At 37.5% G+C, this 23272-nt stretch overlaps 1 protein-coding gene across 2 annotated transcripts in view; it reads left to right on the top strand.

Moving 5' to 3' along the window:
* The window catches only part of camk4.L (calcium/calmodulin-dependent protein kinase IV L homeolog), an 87792-nt gene extending 72317 nt beyond the window's left edge, over window positions 1-15475 (top strand). Inside the window, exons 9-12 of one of the 2 annotated variants that reach the window (XM_018255836.2) lie at window positions 3212-3287; window positions 8513-8639; window positions 12397-12549; window positions 14954-15475. In XM_018255836.2, coding sequence (XP_018111325.1) covers window positions 3212-3287; window positions 8513-8639; window positions 12397-12549; window positions 14954-15118 — 521 coding nt within the window. In that variant the 3' untranslated portion in view covers window positions 15119-15475. 2 annotated transcript variants of the gene reach the window in all.
* Window positions 15476-23272: the final 7797 nt, after the last annotated feature.

Here is a 23272-nt window from a genome sequence, read left to right as displayed (position 1 = left end):
TTATGTCATTTTAATGCAAATTGCTAACATTCTGTGCAGCATTATATTCTGGCCAGCTTTTATTAGCTTTCAACGTCTTTCAAGCCCCTTAGAAAACCCATTTATATTGACTGCAAATTGTACTGATGACTCAGTATTAGAAATCAAAAGTGTTGAATAGACAGAGGCAAAACAAGGAGGAAAAGCCTGGCAGTATTAAAATATTATAAACCAGCAACCAAGAGGATGATAAACTGATAAAGCTAAGTCACATCAGAAGTATCAGGGAACATATTAGAGGCAGACAGAAAGGCAGATAATACAGTATGTGCACAAATTGAATTTTCTGGAAGTGTAATTATCAGGCTTCATAAATGAAATAGGGAAAAAAAGAAAACTGTATTCTTTTTGTTAACATATCCTGCAGTGTGCACAATAGCTACACCAAGACTGGAAATATGCTGCAATCTGATGAATGCTATGAAGGACTTATATAACATTAAAAAATATATAGCACTGGCTTGGATTATTGCCCAAATCAGTAGTTTGACAGGGAGAAGATTCAGACTTGGTAGTTTTGGATATATCTATTTCAAAACTCAGAATCTGTCATTTTTGCAACGTTGTACTCCGCATTACAACAAACAAGGCAGCCTTGCTTGCATCAATCCTGTGTGTCAATGGATTTTTTATCTATGGAACTGCTCTTATGAGGCGGCCGAACTGCTACCTTTTGAGCACCAGGTACCTTTACCATTCATTTCGTTAGGGTGTGCGAGAGCCGAATCTGTTGGAGTCACTGTATGCTAAGCACCATGCTGCCATGTTTTTTCAAGTCTTCCAGGCATCTCCTTTCAGGCTTGGGCAAGTGCATGCTCATGCTTTGCTGAGATTTCTGTATTGGGCATTTCCCCATCTAGAACTAGCACAGAGAACACCTGGGAGGATAAAAGAAAATGGTAACGTGGCGCTTAGCAAATAGCCGATGTGATGTTTTTTGATGAAGAGCAGGTAGTAATATCTAGGGGAAGCCTAATAACTTGGGACCCTCAGTGATTTTACCTTTGCATCTCCTTTAAAGGGGTTGTTCACCTTCCAAACACTTTTTCAGTTGAGTTGTTTTCAGATTGTTCTCCAGAAATAAAGACTTTCTTCAATTGCTTTCTATTTTTTTTTATTTTTTACTGTTTTGCCAAAATTCAAGTTTAAACTTTAAGGTTCCTTTCTCTCGTTTTCGTTCTGGCAGCTCAGTAATTCTGGTGCAGGTTTTGCGCTGTTACAATTTTGCAACATTTAGTTGGTACATTTCTTAGCAGCAATACAATAGTATTAGCAACTATTGTATCAATTCTAACAGCTGCCTGTAATGAAACCCAGAGATTCTGCTCAGTGGGGACAAAGATAAGTAATGTCAGAAATATAAATGTCCTTCAGTATATCCCAAATATTCATAGTAGTAGGCTCACCTTCCAAAGGTCACACCGCACAGACCCAAGATTCACCAAACATAAACAGGTGAAGGAAGCCACAAACTGCAGAACGCTGCTGCTGCTTAGTGTTTTATTATACAAGTGTTGAGAAAGGCTCCATATGATCTGAAACATGTCGTGTGTATAATAAAACACTAAGCAGCAGCAGTGTTCTGCAGTTTGTGGCTTCCTTCACCTGTTTATGTTTAAAGATAAGAAATGTATCAACTAAATGTATCAATTTAGAACAGTTTAGAGAGTCGTCTACCCATCCTCCCAGAGCTGCTTTAGAAGTTGAATAATTAGACTTTACATTTTAATATTAGAAAAACTGTCACACATATAAAATAGAAAGCAATTGGAAAAAAATCTTTATTTCTGGTGAACAATCTGAAACCAACTGAACTAACAAAAAAAAGCATTGGAAGGTGAACAGCCCCTTTAACTGGCTCCTGTTAAAATCGTAGTGAGTGTGAATGTGATTGGGACCTTAGATTGTAAGCCCCACTGGGGCAGGGACTGATGTAAATAACTACAAATCTCTGTAGAGCTGTGGAATATGTCAGTGACATATAAATAGAGTATAATCATGCTTTCATATTTTGAAAAGTTCCAACAATAATAATTTATGCTTTTGGGGAATGTGTGCACCAGTTTTACACTGTTGCAGCTTGATTTTGTTTCACGTTGTTCAGGTATTGCATGATGCTTGTGTGTGTGTTTCCTTTTTTTAAACAGTGCCAATGATTCTCAAGTGGATTGAGATCAAGGCCCTGACCTCATGGTTGCAAGACATTCGCCATTTTAGTTACGCTACTGGTCAATACAATCACTTGGGGGTGCCTAACATTTGGCACCCCCAAGTGCAGGATGCCTTTCCTTCTTCTTTAACTAACCTAATATATGTATGTATTTAACAATGAAAGATTAATGTTCAAAGGCAACTGCAATTCTCTCTTTGACAGGCCATTTGGTATATAACATGTCATTGAAAATGGACATGTTAAAAAATTCAAATGATTGATTTGGGGCTCCAAACTGGGATAACTATTGAGATTAAAAGTGGAATAAACAAAAAGAGAGAAAGTGCATTTCAAAAACTAAACTGGGTATTCTAATCCATTCTGTACATCTTTGGATCGGCTGTGATTAGTGCAGAGGGTTGATTGCTTGGCAGTATATCAGTAAACTGTCCAGTTCATATTCAGTTGTCATTTCTACTGAGCATTGCCTTTGCTCCCCAGCCTGTTAGGTGAATAGTAGAGTAATAGGGCTTGTAGGGATGCATTGTGTATCCCATCTCTCATGAGTACATTACTGCTAAATATTGCCAGCAATGTGTTCATGGGGGGCACATTGTGTTCCATTCTGGAGCACAAAGACCTGTACATTTGGGTCAAACATGCAAGAAAACAAGTAATTTTGTGCACTTATTTGTACTTTGCTACTTGCCCTGCACTTTGTAAATAATGGTCCATTGAGAAATCATGACTTAATATTCACAATATTTTTGTCCAACATTTTTTTTCTCAGAATTATATCCAAATGCAACTGAAAACCATGTCTCACTTGTTCTAGCATGTGTTTTATTTCAAAGGATCATATACTGAGAATAAAAAGTGTCATATATACACTACATACACACGTGGAAAGTCTGGGCTGCATAGTCTATAATAATATATTTACATACAGATATTAATGCCTTCCTATGTTAAGACTATAGCTGAAAAGAAATTAATTCACATGTTCTTTTTTTTTTCTAGCACCTGAAATTCTAAGGGGATGCGCCTATGGGCCAGAAGTGGACATGTGGTCTGTAGGAATAATTACCTATATACTGTGAGTAAACTAAGCTAAGTAACTACAAATATAACACATTTAGCATTTATTATTTATGGTGCCCCTATTCAGATCATTTGTACAGCCATTGTACAGCACTTCATTGCATAGAAAAATCTAATTAGGCTTTAGATTACATATTTGGTAACTTGAGTCTTACTGAAGATTCAAGTTTATTGCCATAAGAACTCCTAATATTTTGTGTATATTGTAATATTCAGCCAGCTAAGTCTTGTACACCAAGCAAAGCCTCACTAATAGCTGTTGAATTGGTCCATATTGGTGAATATAGAAAAAACACTTCAGCACTACATTTTAAATCATTAGGTGAAGGTGAACATAAAATTCATACAAAGAGAAGTGTCCTCTGCACTTACCCATTTTCAATATGTATAGTATATTTAGCATTTATTTAGCATTTAAAGGTCTATGGGATTTTTAAGTAACACATCCTCAGGGCAGGTATTAATTCCTGGGTTCCCTTGTGCCCTGCACTTTGAATTTTGGATGCAATTAATAAAGTAAGCAGCATGTTGTTGTAAGTAGCATGTACAGACACAAGTATCTTCCCAAATTGACTGTACATTTTTCATTGTGTTCTTTAATGAGTCCTACGGTGTTCCATCACATTCTGTTTTGTATGCTCCTTTATTTGTAAGGGAGTTTTTATTAAGAGTCTTTAGGACATTTTCATAATTTCTAGGGCAATTACTATAGTTCAAGACAGCACAATGCCAGTTTTGTACCCTTTTACCCTGGATAAAATTCATATTGCAACAATATAATTAGTGAGGATAGCCAGGGCTGATAGTACAGGTATGGGACCTGTTATCCAGAATTTTTGGGACCTAAGGTTTTCTGGATAACAGATCTTTCCATACTTTGGATCTTCATGCCTTAAGTCTACTAGAAAATCTTCTAAACATTAAATAAACTCAATAGGGTGATTTTTGCTTAGTTTTGATCAAGTAGAACGTACGGTTTTACTATTACAGAAAAAAAGGAAATCATTTTGATTACAGGCAGTCCACGGGTTATGTACAAGATAGGGTCTGTAGGTTTGTTCTTAAGTCAAATTTGCGTTCCCATGCTCTAGTACAGTGATCCCCAACCAGTAGCTCGTGCGCATCATGTTGCTCACCAACCCCTTGTAAGTTGCTCCCAGTGACCTCAAAGCAGGAGCATATTTTTGAATTCTGGGCTTGGAGGCAAGTTTTGGTTGAACAAAAACCAGGTTTACTGCTAAACAGAGCCTCAATGTAGGTTGACAATCCACATAGGGGCTACCAAATGGCCAATCACAGCACGTATCTGGCACCCCAAGAATATTTTTCATGCTTGTGTTGCTCACCAACTCATTTTACTTCTGAATGTTGCTCACGGGTTCAAAAGGTTGGGGATAAACTAGTAGATAAACCTTTAATTGTCTGCTTATTCCTTGTAGTTTCAGCACTTATAGGTGGGGACTCTAAGCCCAGAGGTGGACAGGTCCATGTGTTCATGGTCGGCAGAAATATGCTCCATGTGTTCCCTTTTTTCTTTGTTTTTGACACAACTTTGTCTGTCCCTTTGTTTGCAGCTACCAATGTAGACTTGCATAGAAAAAGAAAACATTACTGACTAATCCACATGAATAGCACTGAGATGCAATGCTAGACTTTGTGTGACTTCATCCTTTCACTTGTTAATATTTCAAACTATACAGCAAAGTAATTTACAAATTACAGACATTCACATTAAGAAACTAATATTAAAGTCCTCAATCTGATCTTTATTTCTAAAATGTTTCCCTTTTCTTCAGTGCCTTATCATATTTAATGTACATTAAGGGGCAGATTTATCAAGGGTCGAAGTAATGGGAGTTTTTTTGAACTCCCATAACTTCGAAATTCGAATTAATAATGCCAATCGAAATTTATCAAAAATTTTGTTTTGAGGGAATAGGTCAGTTTTTCATCAAATCGTACGATTTACCATAGAGTAAAACAGCAATTCAGCAGGTTTTATATGGCGAATGATCGAAGTCTAATTTTTAAAGAGAAAGTACATGATAAATTTTGATATTCGAGTTTTCAAATTCAAAACTAATTTGGACTATTCCCTAGTCGAAGTACACAAAAAATAGCTTGAATTTCAATTTTTTTAATTAAAATTATTACTTCGACCTTTGATAAATCTGCCCCATACTGTATACTGCACCAAATAGTTTAAATTATATTGAGCTACTATAGCTGCTAATTTTATTTAAGCATAGATATTATTTCATGTACTGTATCTCTTATCCTTTCACTGGATCCTTCACCTTGGAAAACAGCCAGTCAGTACACCAAATATGTACAGTATTCTGCCTTGATAAAAACAATGACATATGGTAGATTAATACTTTGTTTAGACTACTGTCTGCTTTACAGTCACTGGAGGTTTTCATCTGATGAATGTATTTACAACAGGAACAATCTGTTTCTGTAAAGTGAAAACTGTTATTTACCATATTAATAGATGAACATTATTTTAGGGTTTATTTTGCAATTTATGTCTATATATGACTAATAGTTTTAATTTGATACTAGACAGTAACGACTACTAGGGAATATGGAACACCCTGTTTTAAAATATGAAAACATTTAGGGGCATATTTATTATGCTGTGTAAAAGGGAATTTGCCAAAAAAACAGTGTAAAAAGCTGTTTAAAATATCACATGGTGTGTGTAATTTTACGCCATACGAATGCCAGATTTGCCGCTGTTATTGTACATTGCTTCTGGCAGAAGAAGAAAAAACTCTTGAAAATTTGATGCCGTTTTTTACATGGCGAAGCCTAGCAATGTGCGGTGTATTATCCCGACGTTTTTTATACAGCATAATAAAAATGCCATGGGATTTCCATAACAAAAGTGTGACACAAATTTTATATTATAAGGCATTATTGCTCTTAGTCTGTTATTACAGGGATAGGATCTCTTATCTGGAAACCTGCTCCGAATTATAGGAAGGCCCATAGAGTCCATTTTAAGCAAATGATTATCTTTTTAAAAAATGATTTCCTTTTCCTCTGTAATAATAAAACAGTACCTTGTACTTGGCAACCACACTGTATTCATTCATGTTGGTGACAAAACAATCCTATTGGGTTTATTTAATGTTTAGATGATTTTTAACTACATAATGATCGCTTGTTTGTAAAAGGCCACGTCCAAAGCATTGCAGATGATAGCTCTTATACCTGTACATGGGAACAGTCTATCACTGAATAACTCCTCCCACTATAGCTTTAGCTTTTGGACCCCAGTTATTCTGTCACCAGTTCAGGCCAATTCTGGATCAGCTACACACTAGAGGTTTTTTTTGTTTTTTTTAAAGAAAATGTAAACCATTGATTGTAAAATCTTCCGAGCAATTTCCCTTTTTATAAATTAATTTTATTTTTCAGTTTTCAAGATATTAACAAATTTTACACTACTAATATAATTTATCTGAAGCAACAGTGCCACCTGCTGCTGACTGACTGGACCCAGTTGATAGATTTGTTAATGAGAAGAGCATCTTGGGGTCAAATTGTTTTACTTTTCTATAAACTGTGCTTAATTGTATAATAGTCAATATGTGGAGCGCAGGGTGTGGTTAGTGTTCTCTTATACGCATTCCATGTATGCCCTTTTCAGTCACCAAATAATCCAGCAATTTAAAGCTCAGACAAAGGCAATTACAGTAAAATGAACAGGGTCCCCTTCACCCAAAGGGGCAAACTTAATCAAGGGCGAAGTGGCCGTCGCTAGCGAAAATTCACCAGAAATCCCACCCACAGGCATCTCTCCAATTTACTAACAGGCGTAGAGGATGCTAGCGCAGAGAGCTTGATTGTTTGAAAACGGGAAATTCAACTCTTAGGGGCAAATTCACCAAGGGTCGAATATCGAGGGTTAATTTACCCTCGATTTTCGACTGGGAATTAAAATCCTTCGACTTCGAATATCGAAGTCGAAGGATTTTAGCGCAAAAACTTCGATCGAACGATCGAAGGAATAACCGTTCAATTGAGTCGAAGGATTTTAATCCATCGATCGAAGGATTTTCCTTCGACCAAAAAAACTTAGGCAAGCCTATGGGGACCTTCCCCTTAGACTAACATTGGGTTCGGTAGGTTTTAGATGGCGAACTAGGGGGTTGAATTTTTTTCTTAAAGTGACAGTACTTCGACTATCGAATGGTCGAATAGTAGAACGATTCTTAGTTCGAATCCGTCGATTCGAAGTCGTAGTCGAAGGTCAAAGTAGCCCATTCGATGGTCGAAGTAGCCCAAAAAACACTTCGAAATTCGAAGTTTTTTTACTTCGAATCCTTCACTCGAAGTTAATGAATTGGCCCCCAAAAGTGCCAGGAGCTGCATTTTTGCCACCCCATGTACATAGTGGCGCGCTGCCGCCTGAGGCGTGTTTCTCCATCCGCCAGAGCACCCCCTGGCTACGCTAGCGTAGTTTTGGGCCAGGCAAATTTTCGATTAGACGAACGATCATTAATCTGCAAATTTACTAAAGTGCAAATTTTACAGAACGTTACCTCTTTCGCCAAAGTTTCCTGGCTAGCAGATAAGATGAGTCTACAGTACATCCTCCTCAATCTTATGTCAGTGACATCATATCCTGTATGCCAGAAATTCATAAAAGTTCTATAGAACGTTGGCATTTTTTCATATTTTAAAGAGGGATTGCTTTCAAAAGATGTCTGTGTTAACATTTTGTCACATTTGTTTTAGGGTGGGCTCATGTCTAGGGCGTTAGATGATCTCTTTTGTCTTTATTTTGCTTCTTTGGATATTTGTAATAATAAGTGGCCCTTCAAGCATTTGCACCAACATCTCTAATAAAGACATATATATGACCTATATGTACCCGTCCTATTCAAATTGATCTAAGCGTAAAAGTACTAACAAAGATTCGCTAGGCAGAATGAACGCTAGCGAAAGTTCACTATGAAATGCTCGGGCTGACGAATTTATGGCTAGCGAAACTTTTCCTGAGTTCGGCTACAGTGACGTAACTTCACATATTGAATTAGCATAGAGTATTGATATTTAAAGATACAGGAGCATGGCCCAAATACTTTTTTACTGAAGTACGTTTTTGCACCTTGCAAATAGTGTATGAAGGCCAGTCTGTTTTTGATTTCTCTTCATGTTGGTAAAAGGACTAACTGTCAAATATTGTTTTGCTCTTTCCCAACACAGACTTTGTGGTTTCGAGCCTTTCTATGATGAGCGAGGAGATCAGTATATGTTTAAGAGAATTCTCAACTGTGATTATGACTTTGTCTCCCCCTGGTGGGATGATGTGTCGTTAAATGCTAAGGACTTGGTGAGTAAAATCACAACGTTTATTTGTGTTTTGGTTTGATCAGATTAGATTGAAAAAATCTCCCAAATAAAATGAAGATTTTTCAGTTTAAAAGTATATTCCTTTTTCAAGACAATGACTTTTTTCTTCCTTTATCCTTTAGGAAATTAATCTTGCGATAAGATATTACAAAAAAGGTCACCATTACCAGAACTACTCTAAGGGGGGTTATTTATCAATGTCCGAATTTATCAATATGTTCTGCTTCAAACTCCAATCAAATCCACTCAGGTTTTTTGCACTTATTTATTATTACATTTTCCTGAAAATTTGCTTTGCGGGAAAAATCAGATTTTCACTATTTTTTTGGATTTTTCACCCAAAATCTCAGATTTTTTCCTGAAAACCCCGAAAACTTCAGGGTATTGCACGAAACCCAGCGCACATCAAAAAATTATTGGGACTTCTCCCATTCACTTATATGCAACCTCAACATGTCTGAGATGCCAGATTTTCTGATTCGGACTTTTCCATCCTCTGGGTTTAATAAATTCCTGAGAAATTCGTGATTTTTTAAAAGTCAGATTTTTTTAAAAAAAATTCATGCATTCAGAGTTTAGTAAATAACCCCCTTAATAATGAGTTTATTTGAAGGAACGGTTAAACAGAGATACAAATGTCCGATAATAGATTATAGGTTTCTGTTTAATAAAACTGAAATCTGAAATCAATCAAACTGCCCAAATCATGTGTCAAATTACAATTAAGTCTAGATTTATCTGGTTATGTTAAAATGATTTGATGTGATTTCACACGAATGAGAATGTGAATTTGGTGTTTGGATAGTACAGATATGTAATTAGTTATCTGGTAACCTGTTATCCAGAAAGCTCCAAATTACAGGAAGGATAGCTCCCATAGACTCCATTTTAATCAATAATTCAAATTTTTTAAAAATGATTTCCTTTTTCTCTGTAATAATAAAACAGTACCTTGTACTTGATCCCAACTAAGATATACAGTAATTAATCCTTACTGGAGGCAAAACAATCCTGTTGGGTTTAATTAATGCTTAAATCATTGTTTAGTAGACTTAAAATAAAGAGATCAGATATAGATAACAGAAATATCCCCTGGAACACCCATGGTCCCAAGCATTCTGGATAATAGGTGCCATACCTGTACTATAGTTGTCAGTCAGAATTGTGTTGCAGCAGCAGATGTTCATGATGTTCAATAGCCCTAAAGCCAATATGGCATTGGTTCAAGCTTGTTATTTGCTAGCCATATGGCATTAGTGTAACTTGTTTTTATATAATGTGCTTGGTGTAGTGCCAGCACTATACAGATGGCTGTTAATTAAATCATATTTACACTTCTCTCTTATATTTCCCAAATATTCATATATATATATATATATACACACACACACACACAGGTATGGGACCTGTTATCCAGAATGCTCGGGAACTGGGGTTTTCCGGATAACGTATCTTTCCGTAATTTGGGTCTTCATGCCTTATGCCTACTAGAAATTAATTTAAACATTAAAAAAAAAACAATAGGCTGGTTTTGCTTCCAATAAGGATTAAATTTATCTTAGTTGCAATCAAGTACAATCAAGTACAGCTACAGTTTTATTATTACAGAGAAAAGGGAAATCATTTTTAAAAATTTGGATTATTTGGATAAAATGGAGTCTATGGGAGACAGCCATTCCGTAATTCGGAGCTTTCTGGATATCGGGTTAAGGGATCCTATACCTGCATATATATATATATATATTTCATATATATTCATGAATTGTATTTTTTCTCTAAAAATATATTTTTTTTTATTTCTCTTTCGAAATTTATCAATTCTAATACAAAACTTTGCCAAGTAAAAGCAATTGAAGTCCCATCGAAGTCAATGGGAGCTGCACTGATCCTATTGGACCTTTTTTTTTTAAAGGAAAACTATACCCCCAAAATGAATACTTAAGCAACAGATAGTTTATATCAAATTGAATGACATATTAAAGAATCTTACCAAACTGGAATATATATTTACATAAATATTGCCCTTTTACATCTCTTGCCTTGAACCACCATTTCGTGACTCTATCTGTGCTGCCTCAGAGATCACCTGACCAGAAATACCACAACACTAAGGGGTCCGTTTACTAAAGTGCGGTAAATCTGACTTTAAGTTTCCGCATGTTATCGCTGAGAATATTTTTACGCCAGAATATTCGCAGCGACTAAGTTTACTAAACAGCGATACGCTCAGAAGTCACTGCGATCACTTGTGGTAACTACGTTAAGGAACCAGCTTACGTTAGCGGTAATTTTAGCGAGTTGCGAATTTTCGGGCGAAAAATTACGTTTTTGCGAATATTTATGCTATAAAATAGTCTTGTTTTATGGCGGTTATTATGGCAATTTTTACTGTGACATTTATGGCCAGAAATGCATCTTCAAAACTCATAAACTTTATTGACTGATGATTATACCATCCAACAACATCACCAGAGTAACACCAATCAAACATGTCTGCATCATATAAACCCTTCTGCCAATAGAATCATAGGAACAAGAAATGATACCAGTCAATCTCTTTGCTTCATAGAAATGCACAGTGTAATGTAGCCAATCACAATGAAACCAAAAAGTGTAGAGGCTGACAAATCCTTGGACTGTGATGCCACTGCCAATAATACGACTCTGAGCTGAAACTGCTGCTGTTACACCAGATAGAAGCAGAAGCCAAAACATCCTGTCAGCAATAGCTACAGATCTCTCTCCTGTCAGCAAAGAATGATGGGTAAAAAAAAACCAGTATTATGGGATATTTCCTGCCCCTTGAGAATTTTCTGGCGAAAAAAATACTTTTACGCCACTACATAGATGGCGGTAAAAGTTTGCGAATATTCTGGCGTTAATTTTGTCTTTAGCACATTTCGCTATTTAGTAAACCATGCGTTAATGTGTACGTAGCATTATTTTCAGCGAATGCGATAACTGGCGATCAATTATTCTTGCGCAAGAAAATTCGCAAATTTATATTTACCGCAGGTTAGTAAACTGGCGATAACATATTTGGCGAAAATTCTGTCTATATATCGTGCGAATATTTTTAAGGCACTTTAGTAAACGGACCCCTAACTGTAACAGGAAGAAGCGAGGAAGCAAAAGGGAGAACTCTGTCTGTTAATTGGCTCATGTGACCTTACATGTGGTTTGTATGTGTGCACAGTGAATCTTACGATCTCAGGGGGCGGCCCTTATTTTTTAAAATGGCAATTTTCTATTTATGATTACCCAATGGCACATACTACTAAAAAAGTATATTATTATGATAATGATTCATTTACATGAAGCAGGGTTTTACACATGAGCTGTTTTACTCAGTATCTTTTAATAAAGACCTACATTGTTTGGGGGGTATAGTTTTCCTTTAACCATTCAAATTTCTAAAGGTTTTCGATTTTTTTTTGCTAGTAAAAAATCCGGTGTCCCTCAGGAAAGACTGAGGAGCACTGAGCACAACTATACAAAAGTGCAGAGTGCACTTAGTTTTAATGTGCAGGGGGAAGTATGAGAGTGCTCTTATGGTCATAAATGATCCCTTATGTCAACAAAACAACCAATTATATCTATAAAGGTGCAAAACAATGTTATGCCTTCACGTGTAATCGTGTAATATCATATGATATGATAAGGAAGCACGATTATTATAACATAATTTTGCTATTTTGTCTTATTGCTAAAACTGACAGTTGTGTATTTGTTAATAGGTTAAGAAATTAATTGTGTTTGATCCAAAAAAGCGTCTTACCACACAACAAGCTCTACAGCACCCCTGGGTGACAGGAAAAGCAGCCAATTTTGCCCACATGGACAATGCTCAAAAGAAGCTTCAAGAATTCAACGCCAGACGCAAGCTGAAAGTATGTACTAAACCAGTTACTGTATCTTAGTTGGGTACGTCCTAGGAATAAAGACATAAGGTGCTAAATAATAGTGTGTTGCACCTGGATAAATGGCTTGTCTATGAGATGAGCATAGTGTGCGCATGAATATCCCAGCATTTCATTCTATGTAGCTTTGAATAAACTCATGAGTATGTGCCTGTACATTCCCAGTTACCCAAATACAGTTCTTTTAAGGCAGTGCCTAAGTTGAGACTGTTAACAGGTTTGGGGACCTGAGGTGGCTCTGATGCCTCAAATAAGTAAGTCTTGAACAAAGGTTGGGGCCACTTTTCTTCTCCTTTCCAGATTGGGAATAAGCAATGAGACTTTCTATCTGAATAAACAAACTGGGATTGAAGGACAGTATGTTTAAACTGCCCCCCTAAAAGGTCCTACAGATAAGCAGGTGGTTGAACGATTCAGAATCAACTAAAATACTCTTCTATATTGGTGCATGTACAGCCACATTAATGGTGGCAAATGGAATGCTAAGATATCTTCATCAGTGCCATTTAAAAGGGTTTCCTTGAATTAACACAGTTAATTAGTTATTCCACAAGTAGATGTGTCTAAGCTCACTGTGTCCAGAATCGTTATAAAGCCTGATGTCTAAAATTGAGAATTGATGTTCTAGTAGTGTATGGAACCATTCTAACCTTTATGTGCTTTATGTGGACTTTATGTGCCCCAAGTGTATATACAACAGACTATAATGGGTTACGAAGAAGCAATAGTGACAGGTCTGGACTGAGAATTAAAATAGGTCCTGGCATTTCAGGTATACAGAGGCCCAAACAGCCCCCACCAGCCCACTAAATACTGACTTTCTATGGCACCTTATAGAAGCCCCTCTGGCATTTGCCAGAACCCACAGATTGCCAGTCCGGGCCTGAATGGTAACATGTTAAGTCAGATATCTGGTAATACTCCTATTGTTTCTTCAGTGCCATAAACTAATGGTAATGACAGTCATATATTAATGGGAGCACTTGCCGAAAGTGCCACCTCTTTTACTTTTTAGTTGAAAAAATAAATTCTTATATAGAGATATTCTACCATGTGGGCATGAAATGGAGATATAAGGGCTTATTTATCAAAGTCCAAATTTATTCCAACATGTTCTGACAAAAACTCCAATTACATCCGCACGGGGTTTTTCCGTATATTTATTATTACATTTTCCCAAAAATGTGGTTTGTGGGGAAAAAAAATCAGAATTTTAAGATTTTTTAGGATTTTCAACCCGATTTTGTATGCTTTTTTCCCGAAAACTCCGAAATTTTTGGGGTATTGCACGAAACCCAGCGCACATCAAAAAAATCATTGGGACTTCTCCCATTAACTTATATGCAACCTCGACAGGTCTGAGATGCCGGATTTTCAGATTCTGACCTTTTCCATCCTCGGGGTATAATAGATTCCGAAAAATTTGTGATTTTTTTAAAAAGTCAGATTTTATACTAAACATGACTAATTTGTTGGGATTTTTGCATTCGGAGTTTAGTAAATAACCCCCATAGTTCCAACTAATAAAACCAGTACATGTATGGTATCCATTATCCAGAAACCCATTATTCAGAAAGCTCCAAATTACAGAACGGACATCTCCCATAGACTCCATTTTAATCAAATACATTTTTAAAAGATTATTTCCTTTTTCTCTGTAATAATAAATTAGTATCTTATACTTGATTCTAAGATCCAATTCATACTTATTAGAGGCAAAACAACCCTATTGGGTTTATTTAAAATATTATTAATTTTTAGTAGACTTAAGGTATGGAGATCCAAATTATCCAGAAATCCCTGGATAACAGGTCCAATACATGTACTGGAGAACCCAATATTTTTGTGGGGTCCAGGTAAACATGAGTGAACAGGGCTTCATTCATGGAATCAGGAAAATATCTATCAGCTGCCCTCCAAATGGATCACTTCACAGGAATTAGATCTCAGAAGGAAAAACATGATGCGTTTCGTGCATAAAAGGGCACTTACACAGAAACACGTGCCGTTATTTGACGGAACCATAGTTTTCATGTATTAATCAGGATTGAGTTCACAACAGCTAGAATATCCCCAGTGGTTTATAATTTATATACAAAATACAGTAGAACCACAATTTTACATCCCCAGATTTTACTAATTTCTGGAATTGACACTGTTTTTTTGTGATCCAATACAAGCCATACAAGCAAGTGGTGTCTTTCCCCCTCCCCCCGATTTTGTGTTTTCCCAGAATTTGTGCCATTTTGACATTGTTCCCTGGGAAATTTAAAATTGGGGTTCTACTGTAAATGTGAAAACTGGCAATAATTAAATTGGTGTTCATGTTGTGTATGTCGTATGGCTTATTTATTTAATTCTATCCCCTTTTCAGGCAGCTGTAAAAGCTGTGGTAGCTTCTTCTCGCTTGGGGAGTGCTGGGAGTCACAGCAGCCATGACAGCAATAAACCAAGTAGAAATCCATCTCCAGTGCAAGAGAGCGGTTGTGAAGAAACCCCAACTCAGGAAACCAAACAGGTGGAAGAAGGAGGGTCTTGAGTCAACAGTCTCTATGCTTTGGTTCTCGTCTCTGCCATTTCATGCACTGTCAGCATCATCCTTTCTATTAGCAAGAAAGATTCCTTAGCATGGCCTCCAGGCAGTTCTCTTCAAGAGATGCAATGAAATGTGCAAGTTGATAATCCTCTGTAAATGCATGTGACTGCTTATAAAATAGTGCAAGAGTGAATTGAGATATGGAGGTGTTATCTCATACTATACAGGCGTGTGAACTTTAAAACGAGCAACATCATTTCCTTATTATAACCTTGATATGCATAGGCTCTACACAGTAGGAAACGTATGATGTGTGTAGTGTTTCATTTTACATTTTTTATAAAGATATTGGACTTTCTAGAGATTACTCTACTAGTTTCATTTGACAATATTATCTTGTCGTTGTAGTGAATATGAAATAGGAACATAAACTTATATAACACTTTTGGTTATATATATATATAAAAAAACCTGTTTACAATAAAAAAAAAAGTATACTCATTTATGCAAAAAAAACAAACAAAAAAAAAAACAGGAAAACATTCCATGGAAACACAAAACTAGGCTTCAGTGGTTGTAAATCTCAGTGTTACCATAGCTTGTATTAAGAATGCCTTACTATAATAACACTTTGTATACAGTATTTTATTAACCAAAAAAAAAAAGCACTTTTCATAGATTTTATGTTACTGCGTTGTCTAGAACAGCAAAAGTATAACAGGTTAAATGAAAGTAGATCATATTTTGTAGTTTCAGCCATTTTTGTTACGTATTATTCAGTGAAGATGCGGTTTGTTTAGCCACATGATATTTGTGCCAATGTACCCCTGTTCAGATACTTTCAAGAAGCATTTTGTCTTCAGGCATGATCTTTGGTGAGGCTCAAAGGAGGTCCAGGCTTCTGGTCCTGATGAGCAGCAGTCGCAGGTAGGAGAAGAGTGGGAAAGATCCACTATACACCACAAATGTGGCCCTTGATTGTGCCAGAAGTGCAGAGACCACCTGCTGTAGGGACTGTAGCCATAGGATAGAACATATACGACCAGATTCAATTTGATCAGCAAAACGTGTCTCTTAATTGAATTGCAGCCTGAACAGGGGTTCACATGATAAATCCTCCTCGGTGGACCAGATTAAATTCCATGAGAAACTTTATTTTATGCTTTATCATTGGAGAGGTTCAACCTTACGAGAGGAACTTTTCTCCTAAATCAGGCCTAGTTTTTTCCCCATTGCCTACAGTAGAGTTCTCATGTGATAAACAGCGAGATACGTTGTTCTCATTGAACTGCATCTCATCAAGTTGAAACTGGCTCCATATTGGTTCATTCAAAATGAAAGGATACCTTCACTTCTATAAAACTTAGTTTAGAATTCTATTTTCAGTCGCACTAGCGAAGCTGATGGTAGTATGTTCATATACATGAAGAGGTGAGAAATAGAAGCACAGGGGACCCTATGGTGTGTTTATGGTATGTGCATGTTACCTCTGTTACCTCCAATCACTTGATACCTGCCAAGATGACTGTGTGTCATCAGGTGCTCTTCTGAATACCTAGAAATATTCATGATCAGGCTATAGCTGTCCTACTGCCCAATAACCCATGTAGATTGCATCTCATGTCAGTCACATCACTTACAGGAACAAGAGCTGCTGCAAATGAAGTGCAAATAAATAAATAAACAATAAGTGGAACTAATATTGAGACAAATAACTTTTTTGTGCTTCGCTGTGCTGGATTGTATAGCAACACAATCTAATTAAAATGGCAAAAGTCTTGTTTGACACCGTGGCCATAAATATCAGACAAAAAATAAATGAATATGAATGTTCAAAATTTGATGTGCACTGAGAATGTACTGCCAATAATACAACATATAAGCACTGCAATGGCTAAAGCTTTCTTTGTCAAGTGAACATGGGTGTCTTGTGGATATCCATCCTATCATGGGTACATTGCTGAGGTTTCTGCTTCCATTCTTCTATTGAATATGGTGTAACTTGTAGGTTATATTCCCTATTCAGTGGGTCATGTGGTTCCTCACTTTCTGTACTTTGGAATGAGGGGCTCATTCAGTTAATTGTAGGGGTCTTTGGCAAACCTAACATATATACAGAGCTCATACTGTCATGGGAAAAATGTTGTTTTTTTTTTAAAACGCATCAGTTAATATTGCTGCTCCAGCAGAATTCTGCACTGAAATCTGTTTCTCAAAAGAGACAGCAACAGATATTTTTTATATTTAATTTTGAAATTTGAAATGGGGCTAGACATATTGTCAGTTTCCCAGCTGCCTCCAGTCATGTGACTTGATAAACTTTGGTCACTCTTTACTGCTGTACTGCAAGTTTGAGTGATATCACCCCCTCCCTTTCCCAGCAGCCAAACAAAAGAACAATGGGAAGGTAACCAGATAGCAGCTCCCTAACACAAGATAACAGCTCCCTGGTAGATCTAAGAACAGCACTCAATAGTAAAATACAGGTCCCACTGTGACACATTCAGTTACATTGAGTAGGAGAAACAGCAGCCTGCCAGAAAGCAGTTCCAGCCTAAAGTGCAGGCACAAGTCACATGACCAGGCAAAATGACCTGAGATGCACCTACACACCAATATTACAACTAAAAAAAAATACAATTGCTGATTCAGGAATTTAATTTTATATTGTAGAGTGAATTATTTGCAGTGTAAACAGTGTAATTTAGAAATGAAAATCATGACAGAATCCCTTTAATATCAGGGCACCCCTTCCTCTCACCCTTCTAAACTTTAGGGGTGGAAAGGTAACTAAATTTAGTTTACCCTGCACAAATGGGCAGACAGCCACCACAACTAAGGCTCTGGTATAGGGATATTCACTGAGTAGTAGGCTGATGAAAAATACACTTTTTATAGGTCCCAAGAGGGAAAGCTAGAGAGAGAGAGAGGAAAACATTAGATTCTGATTACACCCTAAGATGAGTGGGGCTTTTCCTCATACCCACCAATTACACTGATTACACATTCAGATGAGAGGAGCTACCCTGCCAATCACAGAGCTGTTTCAGTTTCAGAGCTATGCAGTGCCGGAATTCTCTAACTTACAATCAGAGACAAATAAAAGAATAAATGGTTTAGATTGTTAAGTGCTGTTCCTAAAATAACCCAACTTTTGAACCTTCAAAACCCAAACATGCCTTTTATGGAACATTAGAAGGAGGAGGGATCTATAGGTAATTTATAAACTGAACTACATGGGTTGCATTCCGCTACCGTTGCTATTACTGGCATTCCTAAGCTTTAATGTAAAGGACCTACACAAGATTAAAGCAGACATCAAGATTTCACTGTATTAAGGCAACATAAGCCATCTATGCAATACTTATGCATCAAAAAAAAGCCAGATCAGGAGCCTAATTGGCCATGTGCTGCAAATTGTATTGGGTTGGTTCGCTGGATAATTTCAGCAGCAACAAAGGTTGCAAACCCCCCATTCTGCAATTTCTGCTCCTGTGCACCCCACATTAACTCACCACCTCACCACATGCAACAGACAAAGCTAGTTCTTTGTAACTCTTGTCATTTTATTGTTGGTAAACACTGGCAGTAACTGAACCTTAAATGAAAAATTCACTTTACAATAACAATAATTTTTCCTTTGTTGGATTATTTCACTTCTTTTTTCTGCAGCTCATAAATTTGCAGCTTAGCTTGCTATCTAGTTGTTATGCCAGTAAGAGATTCAAGCACACTAACCCTGGATGGTTAGGGTATTAGTCACACTGACCCTGGCTAGCTAGGTTTGTAGACACACTGACACTGGCTGGTTAGGTTGTTAAGCACATTAACAATAACAAGCGTTTGTTTGGATGTGCATAAAGAATAGCAATAAAAACACAAATGAAACCTCACTACCATTGTGCTTTGTGGTTGCAGGGGTCACTGACCCTGTTAAGGATAAGAATTAGGGTAAGGACACACGAGGAGATTCAGGGAGATTTTGTCGCCTGGCTACTAATCGCCTCGTCTTTTGAGTAACTGTCTCCCTGAACTGCCTCAGCATTTTTCCCCATAGGCTACAATGAAAAGTTGCCTGCGCTAATGCACACACGGCGATGCGTTTTCAATAATTGCCTGAAATTGCCTCACTGAGGCAACTTTGGGCAACTATTGAAAACGCATTGCCATGACAATGACAAGTAGATATTAGAGGCATATTACAGTTATTGCAGGTTGGACGCCTTTCTGTATGCTGTGCGATAGATTTTTAATAGAGTACTGCCTCTAATGAACATAAAATTCTGCTTTAGGGCCTCCCCCCACCCCCATAGCAACTCAACTATCCACTGAAATAAATGGCAGATTAAAAGGAAGCATGTAACTCCTAATGACTCTATACACTGCATGTAAGGAAATGAGCTAGGGATAGCATGATCTCTGCCATTGGAAAAATAGTGTATACAGTGCTGTTAGCTGTCAGTTACGCCAAACAGTACAGACAAAAAGAAATGTCCATATAGAAAGCAGAATCTACGGTACACTGTTTTTAGACAGCAAAATAAGAATGCATAAATGTCATTTTTTCATATGTCGGAAGGAACCCACCCCTCTCCTGGTGCTGCTGCTAATACACATTGAGTAAAGAAATTATGTCAATTTCAAGCATAAAGATGTATGGTGCCTAAAAGGCACTTCTGGGAGATATGGAAATGTTGGGTTTAAGGTCATGGATTTGCATTAGGAAACCCAATGACTGTGAGGGAGAGAAAGCATGGAGGTTGAGCACACACTAAGCACACACACATCACAGTAGAAGCAGATACCAACTTGAAAGTATACAAACACTACATAGCACAAGTACCGCTTGCAAGTACAAAATAACCATTCTTGGGTGTTGCCTATCCTATAGTAAACTGCGAGCATAAATCAACTCGTCACCCAGGCGAGACTTGGTAAAAAATGACACACACAGACTGACATACTTGGTGTAGACATCAACATTGAAGGGATTCTAAGGATTGGCATAAACAACCAACCTTTTAGAGCCAGGGTACAGGAACCTTGGTTAAGACTTGGGCACTCAATTTGAGACAAAACTATATGAACCATATGCAGCTCTCCAGGTGATGTAAAGATGAAGGCAGTTCTAGTTCCACCATAGTTAGACGAATGGAGATTAGACTTCCCTGGTAGATGCAGAATGAATTTCAAGATATCGGTGTATATCTAGGACATCTTAACAATGACATTTTCTTAATAAAATGCCTCTTCTGAGATGATTGGCCACAGTAAATACTCTCTTTATTCTCACCTGAAACTGTCTCTGAACACCCATAATGGATACTGTAAAGGGTTTACATATGGCTGGCTGTGTATGTACCCAATAGTCACCAGGTCTAGACACAAAAAGCGAAATTATACACAAATACATTATAACACGTATTCATTTTCTATTATGCAGACTGAGGGGAATATTACAATTACAAACAAGCGAAAAGACTTTTTGTCCACTTTTATTCGTTGGTACAGATCGGAGGACAATACAGACACAACGTGTGTAAGGCACCCTCAGAAGGGCTTGTTAAAAGTGCACCAAGGGGACCCCAGGAGCATCAGTTAAGCTGTAATTGGGGCAGTTACACAGCAAAGCCCTTTGTGGCTCCAAGGAAATAGACAAATAGGCACACACTCCTGTGACACACCAGGTTGGATACAATTTTTATCTTTATTCCATAGGTTAAAATCAAATGTCCTAAACGTGTTTTATATCTAGAGATACGTAATCATAGGCACGAATTCAGAACAAACCATTACACATATTTAAACTCTATACAGAGGATATTACGTGAGGACAAACCTCACTCAAGATAATTTTAATGGATGCTATTCAGCATATAAAACATGTTTCCATATATCACATAAATTAAATGAATAAAGTAACCATTAATATTGAGTTATAAATCATAAACATAACTGTTGAGCAAACGGAAAATGATTTCCAGAAAGAGGATCCAGCCTTGTATAACTGACACAGATATTAGTGTAAATGTGTGGGGAGTGAGAAAACATGGTGCTATTAGACTGTCTGTATACAGTATTTCTTTCTTTACATTTATGCTCAAATGCCATACCTTTTCTAGATGTTTGTTTGCATTGATTATGCTCAATATAAGGACTATTCCGGGCTGGAACTATGTACTGAAAGATGCATGTAACTACTACTAAGAATAAAGCAAATCTAGACAAAGAAACAAGCATGATATTGTATGGTTTCTAATAGCTTTAGACTTGCCGCTACTAGATACTGTATATTGAGACCTGGATGAATGAAAAACCTTCACTGAAATATTAAAGGGCGTTGGAGTTTAATACTCAAGATGGAAGAGGCAGGTGGCATTTTGCTCATATTATATTTGCAAGTGCCAAGTCTATGGGGGATTATGAATGGAGCTTACGTGGAAAGAGCAGCAGCCAGTAAATGACATTTTGCTAGAACGTGTTTGTATAGTGAATGTAATAACGGCTGCGGGTGCAAGAGGGAAATCCGCTCTGTAATGCCGTTATACATATAAACACTGATAGTTGTCAATCAGCATTATTGTGAGCCGAAAATAGTTAATTATAAAGATTGTCATTGTGGCTGCCAAAGAGTTGTGGGCACTGAGATTTAATGAGGTTATGTCATAAAACTGCATCAACAGCAACTGATCAAATGTTTGCTTTTAAACAGGAAATCAGTAAATGCTACCTTCTGGTTGGTTGCTACGGGTTACAAGAAACGTCAGATTTATTACACACCCTGTTTGAATGCTGTAACCAATGATATTCAAAGCAATTACATTTTGGGATTAATTTCATCCTCCATTTTACCTGATCTTTAAAATCAAAAACACACACAGTTCTCTTTGTTGGAATACATGCAACAGCATTCATGCTTAAACACTAATGGTCACAAGGTGGCGCTGTGAATATTGTTAATGTTTGATTGCAATGATCTTTACTGCACTCTGTTTTTCTTTTTTCTCCACCATATTGATTTTGATCTTGCACACTGTTAAATGTGCTCTGTATTATCCCTGAGTGATTCACAAGTAAATCCTTTTCCAAATTGCTGTGATCATCATAAAGATCACCTCTGCCAACACTCTTCACATGGAATAAAGTGTTCCAGGTGGCTGAAAAATGTCCATGGTGGCCTTCTGTGGATCACATTAGCAAAGGAGTACAGGTGTGAGTGCTTTCCAGTATGGAAACGCCCAGCAGAGCATTATCTGGCTGAAAATGTGATTGCAGCTTTGCAGGAGGCGGTGTTACGAACTGAGTCCCAAACCCAGAACTAGCGTCAAGGTCTTGTCGCTGCTCACTCTTCTGCCTATAACAACCACCTTTCTGCTTCGGGAGGAGCCCTACGCTACTCAGGTGCCGCCATGTCTTAACGTGAGAGGACCAAGGAGAGAGTTCAGGGCAGGCAAGGGAACTGAACATTGTAACTGGAATGAAGAACAAGGAGTGTGGTCGAGGAACAGGCCGGGTCGATACCAATCAAGGGAAGCAGTACAAATTTGTGAGATGAGAGAGTAGTCGAGACACCAATAACTCAGTACACAACAGGATTCAGGAGACTAGTCAATAACAGACAAAAATCAGGTCAAGTAGCGAGCAAGAGGAGGTCAGGGGCAACCAGGGTCAAGAACAAGGAACAAGCGCACCCAGGAACTATGAAAAATAGACCTACGTTGGCCAATGAGTAGTAGGTTGAGGGCCCTTTAAATATTTGAATTTTGCGAGCAGCATCATGCCATCACTGAAAAAAGACCTACAGAACAAAATTATAAATGAAAAAGAAAAACCATAAAAAACAAAATGTAAAAACTGAAGTCCCCTTTAAGGGTAGTGCCACAAAGGGGCCCGAGTATAAATGCAAGTGGAGACTCAGTTGATCCACAGGCCTTCACTCATTGGTGTGTTTGTATTCACTGGCACTGTATTGGACTGGGCGAGGACACACAAAGCAGTTTTGGCCTGAATACTCATATCATATGCTTCTGTGCCAAAATCTGCTCTATGTGTCGCACTCAGGTCAATGCAGTACCCAGGCCTGGACTGGCAATAAGATGCTATAGAAAGTCAGTATTTAGTGGGCTTTTGGGGCTGTTTGGGCCTCTGTGTGGGCTG

The sequence above is a fragment of the Xenopus laevis genome, chromosome 1L (genome assembly GCF_017654675.1).
Source record: "Xenopus laevis strain J_2021 chromosome 1L, Xenopus_laevis_v10.1, whole genome shotgun sequence".
Taxonomy (NCBI): domain Eukaryota; kingdom Metazoa; phylum Chordata; class Amphibia; order Anura; family Pipidae; genus Xenopus; species Xenopus laevis.
The sequence above is the reverse complement of the archived record's forward strand: the minus strand, read 5'-3'. Positions and strand labels throughout refer to the sequence as shown.